Genomic DNA, 6,597 nt, shown 5'->3' with positions numbered 1-6,597 from the left:
TCCAGATGGTCGCTCAGGATATCTTGTGCCGGGCTGGCTGGCAGCATATTAGTCGACTAGAGGATGCTTAGTCACTTTGTGCTGTTTTTCTTTTTTCGCTGGTTGATTTTTATATCAACTTTAAGAGAACCTTGAGATGTAATAAGTACTTCTGAACAAAATATGCTGGGTTTTAATAAAAGGCTGTGTGCATCATCACGATGCAGAAGCCGAGTTTATCCCTTTTCAGAAAAAAAAATCGAACTGACGACCTAGGTACATGTGCATGACTAGTAAACTGAAATAGAGGGAATACTAATTACATTTGTGGCAGATTCTAATTGGTTTTACACTGGCAAGCTTTGTTTAGTTTTCTGGTTGTTTTTTCTATGTTTAAATTTTTAATTACTAATGCCCATGTATTCTGTTTGTCAGCAATAGAACTCATGTTTGCATTATCTTAGGTTGGTGCAATATCATATAAGGGGGTCACTTTAGAAAACATGCCTATTATATTGTTGAAATGTTGTTTTCTTTGACCAAAACAGTAGGAGAGGCTCCTACTGTGGTACTGTATTAATTACCACAATATCTACATCATTTTTGGTGCATACACCCACTATACAAAAGAAATAGGAAATCAAAGTCTATCTATGAAAAGAAAAGTTGTGTTTTTCAGGTTTTGGTTAGCCCTAAACCTTAAAAGTTGTAAGTCTGCTATAACTCTAGCCTTCCGCGAGTCTCTTGAGTTCCTTATTCCTTTGAGTACAAGGTTACTTCTTTCTTTCCAGATCCCCCAAGTAGATATGATGAATATCTCAAAGGATAGGCTCTTTTGGAAGCTTGAATTTACTTGAAAAATCATATAAAACCTATCAGCACCACCATTCCATGTAATGTTCAACCTTGACCAACATGATGTACTAAAAGGGCTATATAAAAATAAGTGCTCTAAAGTTTATTCATCTCCCAAGTTACAAAGAGCGCATGAGAAGTTATTTCTAATATTTAGATGTCTTCTCTTCAACATGTCTCTAGTATTTAATCTATCCGAGAGAAGCAACCAAGCAAAAACCTTCAACTTTGGCCATAATTTGGACTTCCAAATCCAAGAGAATGGAGTAGGATGATCAAATACCTGTGAACAAATTTGTAATAGTTTCTCGAAGAATATGTATCTCCTCGCTTAAAAAACCAAACATCATGTTCATCATTGGTCATATTCAGATTCTGGGTGATTTCTTGTACCTCCTGATATTGATGAAATGCTTATGGGGATAAAGGAAGGTGGAAGTAGTATGTGGTGCTCCCAAACAAACAAAAGTTTGCAACTGAAATGTCCTCATCTTGAGCATATGAGAAGAGGCAGGGGTAAATATCTTGCATAATTCTATTATTACATTAATCCTTCTAGAATAGAGATATATTTCCATTACCAACTTTGCAAGATGTGATTCCTTTGAAAATAGGAGAAAGTTTCATAATAGATTTCCACCAGAAAGAACCATACACATATTGGAGGCATGAGGAATAGAGTTTTGGTAATATGTATGCCAAATTAAATTAAACCGACTGGATGTCATTTTTATTATAAAATTTATCCAAGAACTTCAAGAGCAAAGCTTGGTTTTGAATTTTCATATTTAGAGCTCCCAGACCTAATTTTTCTTTGGGGTCTGCAAACCATGTCCCATGCTGCTACAGAAAGACATTTTTCGCCATCATCAGTTTTCTTGCTCTAGAGAACTATTCTTCTTATCTTTTAAATATGCTCTAGAAGTTATATTAATCTCAATGGTGCACATAGTAAAATTGGCAATAGAAGTTATAATTGCTTTCACATAGGCCAACTTTATAGCATGCGACATAAGAAGTGTTGAACTGGAAACTCTTATTTAAATTCTGTTCACCAATTGTAATAAATCTATGACAATAGGTTTTGCAGTTCCCATTGGAAGACCTAAGTAAGTAAATGGCATATAGGCCACAATACACGCAAAAATATCTAGCAATTCTTGAGCTCTCTGACTAGGGATATTTATGGGCACTAGATTTGACTTTTGAAAGTTAATTTTCAGACCAGTTGATGTGGCATAATAAATTAAGATATTTTTTTAGATGGGCCAACTCATTTGGGTTAGCTTGCATTACCAATATAGTGTCATCTGCATACCTCCACATGGAATTGGTAAAGAAAGCCTTCCTTCATGAAGTTCTTTATTGATGACAACTTGCAATAGCCCAGCCGCTACAAATAAAAGTGGCGAGAGAGGGTCGCCCTGCCTCACTCCTTGTTTGCAATGAAAGGATTTACCGGGCACTCCACTAAAATTAATTGAAGAACGACCAGAAGAAAGCAAACATTTAATCCATTTTAACCATGTTTCATCAAATCCCATGTGCTTCAAAATGCCAAGAATAGTGTCATGCTCAATCACGTCGAAAGCTTTTTTGAAGTCAAGTTTTATAAAAATGATTTCCCTTCTAGTAGATGATCGCCAACATGTTTGGAGGCGATATCTCAAACATTGTTACATAGACCTACGAAAGGAAATTATCTACTCCACAATTTCAAAACTACTTGCACATATTCTATGTAAAATTACATTCTAAAAATCCTCCATCGAGATATTTGTTGGAGGTACGTTTTAGAGCTTCCTGCCATATATTTTTTATGACATTTAAATAGACTATAACACATACCAATGCACTAGGATACTTCGACGTGCCACAAATTAATTTATAGAGACATGTAGTCTATTTTTTTTAGTTTTGTAAAACCAATAGAACTCCATTTAATGGATGATTAAGAGGAAATGCATAAACTGAATCAAACCACACAAAGTTTATATTTTTAACTTAAGTGCAAATATGATTGAAGCAGAATCATTATAATTGTTATAACATATGTTTTTATCATAATATCTAGCAAGTTTGATGTGGTTTATTTTGGTAAGTGTAAGCAAGGATGAGAGAGGGGAAAAAATATGTTAGCACAAACATATGTCAAACAAATAGGATTTTGTAAATCAATATCGACAACACACAACATTTTAGAGTTGCTTTCAGATAGATTGCAGCAATGGATCTTAAAACTTGTTAACGTCTAGAAAGTTTTACAGGTGCTTGCTACAACTGTTCTCGAATCCTTAATTAAGATTAGTTGTATATTGATTCTATTATGATTAAATATGTTTTTTGTTTGATTAATAATGAAGTGACAACACAAATATATCAAAGAAATAAAGAAATCTAAATAACCTTTAGATTCATCTAAGATTTGAATTCTCTATAAAAAAAATATAGAATAGAAAATATGAGACCAACAATAAATCCACTCGGTTTCACACTTGGGACAACCCCAAAACACCATTACTTTTGGTTCGCACAACCAAAAACCTGTTTCAAAGGTCTACATGAAGAAAAAAATAAGGGATTGTATCATGAACCATATACAAAAAATAGGAAAAAAAAATCTCAAATAGAAAACTAGAATTAGAGGGCGGTGAGGTCCATAGTGACTAGTCATGGAAGGAGGCGACGTTCCCGTCGACAATGAGGTCCGTAGTGACTAGTCACGGAATATTCTTCAGTGGGAGGCGACGTTCCCGTCGACAATGAGGCGCTTGTGGTGACTTCGTCAATCTCAAGACCCGTCGAATCAGTTCTTCAATGCAGTCTCTTAGAGGTGCTTATAGAGGTAGGGTGTGCGTGTGTGCGTTCATAGGGATGAGAGTGTGTGCGCATATGTATGAGCGTATTTGATTGTACTGTGTTTCGGAAAAAAAGAGGGGAATGACATATGAGAGGATAATAAAACTGAAAACCTTAGGTATGGGTCAATATGCGCTGTATCTGGCTATGTGTGTGACGACCCGTCATGTGGGTGATATGCAGCGTTTCCCTTTGGGTAATTGTCATTATTTTTTGGGTATTGATCATTTGGATGGCCACGTACGTAACAAAACATCATTTGGGGGTAGAGGAACAGAAAAACATTTATCAGATAATTAACGGTGCTCTGCTTTGGTTCCAGGTTCAGCGTGGATGGTGCTATCGAGGCCGTTCGTGGAAAAACAAAGACACGCAGCATCCCCAGCCGGCTCATTCCCCCTCCCTTTCTCTTTCCTCTCTACAGTACCCGAGAGCCCTCTCGAAGACACCGGGCCGACCCGAGGCCGATCTCGCCAGCGTTGCCGGTAGAGATGGCCGGAGGGGAGGCGCCGGAGTATATATCTTAGATAGGATTAGCGGCGTTCTGCCGGTAGTGGGCTTCTTGCCCAGTAGTTTGAGCGGAGGGCGAGATCTGGCCGCCTGGATCTCGGCTCCTGTAGGGTCTTGCCTGCGTCTTCCTCCTCTCCGATGGTCGGAGGGGAAACAGAGGCAGAGGACCGACGCTCCTTCAAATAAAAGCGAGGCGGTGTATCTCCTGCTGCGGAGAGGAAGCGGCGGGCGGCGACTTTTCCTGGCCGGCCTTGGAGGCGAGGGGGAAAGCGCTTGCACGCCGACGACCAAAGAGGTGGAAGGGCTCCTGGCCGGCCGTGGAGGCGAGGAAGAGCCCAGCCACATCGTCGACTCCGCTTCTGCCTGTTGGAGATCTTATTCTTGCTACCTCTGGTGTCGGGGTAGCACACCAAAGCTGCTCCTCTTGGCCAACCATGGCGGCGAGGGAGAGGAGAGCGATGGTGATGCTGCTACCAGGCACTGGTGGTGGTGCCTCTTCTTCTCGAGAGTTGTGGATGCTTCAACAACCCCGCCGTTGAGGCGGCGTTCATCCTGGGAAGTTATTTAGCGGGGGACCTTCGCCGGCGTCACCGCCCTGCCCCTGCATCTTCTGGCCGATTGGCGGCCCTTCACCAGGTGTTTTACTTCCCAGAGACCAAGAAGTCCGAGGGGAAGCTCAATCGCTCCTGCCACGATGCTGGGCCAAGTGGTTCGTCCCCGGCGCCGGTGTCAGTTCGGTGGCGGAGCAACTTGATGGCGTGCTCCAGATGCGGTGAAGAGCTCAGAGGACCTGATTGCTTTTTCCAATTTTCTTTTAGGGTCTTCTCCGTAAAAGCTTGGGCCTTATCCAGAATTCCCCTGACCACCTGTAGGGGCTTTTCTGTTATTTGTAACCGCCTCTTTTCTTTTCAATGCAGCTACTAGGATCTTCGGACCCAACCCCTGTCAAAAAAAAAGGCCGTTCGTGGAGTACCTGATCTGGGGGTGGGACAACCTGCCTCGGACGGTGCTCATGTACTACGCCAACTTCATCTCCTCCCCGGAGGGCTACTTCCACACGGTGGCCTGCAACGCTGAAGAGTTCCGGAACACCACCGTGAACCACGACCTGCACTACATCGCCTGGGACAACCCGCCGATGCAGCACCCGCACCTGCTCACTCACGCCGACTGGGACGGCATGCTCGGCAGCGCCGCCCCCTTCGCGCGCAAGTTCCGCCGGAACGACCCCGTCCTCGACAGGATCGACGCCGAGCTCCTGTCGCGCGGCCCCGGCTCGCTCGCGCCCGGCGGCTGGTGCACCGGGGAGGTGCGGCCTGCGGGGAGCTACAACCGGACCGAAGGCGAGGATCCGTGCAAGGCTGTCGGGAACGCCGCGGACGTGCGGCCTGGCCCCGGCGCTGAGCGGCTGCGGAGTCTCATGACGTCGTTGCTGTCGGAGGAGAACTTCCGGCCAAAACAGTGCATAGTAGTAGAAGAACGCAATGTTCAGAAGAACAGAACTGAAATCGATGGGCGTGCCTGAGCAGCTTCGTAGTGTGGCGATCCATTCTTTCTTCTGGCTGGCATTTCATTCAGCGTAACAGTTCACGCAATGTATAGCGCATACTACGATCGGGTCCATCCTTGGAAGAGAGTGAGGTTTCTCTTCACGCGGCATGTAGGTGATACCTGACGATGCCACGATGGTAAATGATACTATGTGCACAGAACTTGATTATACATGTAAAAGTACGTATGTACCACTTGGATGCAAAATGCGCCAACACATATGTAGTTTTGTACACAGAGGCGTATATTTTCTACTACATGTTTTGTCTATTTTTTCGTCAATTTTTTTTTGGAGATTTCGTGACAACCTTTTTAGTTGAGCTCATTTCTACCTACACTCGCTATTTTCAACCGTTCATGCAGAACGAGCAAAACTTGCGCACAAGGCTGTTTCTTTTTTGAGATGGTGATGATCTCTCTCTTTTCTTTTTTTTTTCTTTTTTGAGAATGCAGGGAGCTCTCTCCGGCTCTGACTGCAAAGAGAGCCAGCTTTTTGATTGTTTTGCTCCGATTTTTTTTTCTTTTCAATGGTTTCTTCTTCTTTTGAACTCAATTTGGTACATCATAATAATTTAAATATTTATGTTTCCAATATACACTATTTGACAACATTTTGAATCCATAAGGTCGGAATTTTACAATTTTATAAAGAATTAATTGCACCCATAGTGCATCTTAGTTCAACATCTTGCAAAAAGGGAGATGATCTAAGAAATGAATCATGTTTTTTAAGCGCTAGTTTTGTACTTTGTGAGTGAAATTTAGTTCATGTTTTATTTTATATATAATATTCAGCAATTGTAGCATTAATTATTCAGCACCGTTTAATAAATACACACATTA

General features: G+C 42.1%; 1 protein-coding gene across 1 annotated transcript; it reads left to right on the top strand.

Annotated features, from left to right (window-relative positions):
• Positions 1-3,813: 3,813 nt before the first annotated feature.
• On the top strand, positions 3,814-5,728 carry LOC124697100 (beta-glucuronosyltransferase GlcAT14A-like). Its single transcript, XM_047229735.1, has 3 exons — positions 3,814-3,889; positions 4,016-4,040; positions 5,161-5,728. The coding sequence occupies exons 1-3, from the start codon at positions 3,814-3,816 to the stop codon at positions 5,726-5,728; spliced, it is 669 nt and encodes a 222-aa protein (XP_047085691.1).
• The last annotated feature ends 869 nt before the right edge of the window (positions 5,729-6,597 follow it).

This window comes from Lolium rigidum, chromosome 3 (genome assembly GCF_022539505.1).
Source record: "Lolium rigidum isolate FL_2022 chromosome 3, APGP_CSIRO_Lrig_0.1, whole genome shotgun sequence".
NCBI classification, from domain to species: domain Eukaryota; kingdom Viridiplantae; phylum Streptophyta; class Magnoliopsida; order Poales; family Poaceae; genus Lolium; species Lolium rigidum.
Note: the sequence above shows the minus strand (reverse complement) of the source record. Positions and strands in the feature narration are given on the sequence as shown.

Bases quoted from the DNA above. Each gene is read 5' to 3' on its own strand.
- LOC124697100 (XM_047229735.1), top strand. From the start codon at position 3,814: ATGGGTCAATATGCGCTGTATCTGGCTATGTGTGTGACGACCCGTCAT. The intron at 3,890-4,015 runs GTAATTGTCATT...CTTTGGTTCCAG, and splicing joins TATGCAGCGTTTCCCTTTGG to GTTCAGCGTGGATGGTGCTA. The intron at 4,041-5,160 runs GCCGTTCGTGGA...TCAAAAAAAAAG, and splicing joins GCGTGGATGGTGCTATCGAG to GCCGTTCGTGGAGTACCTGA.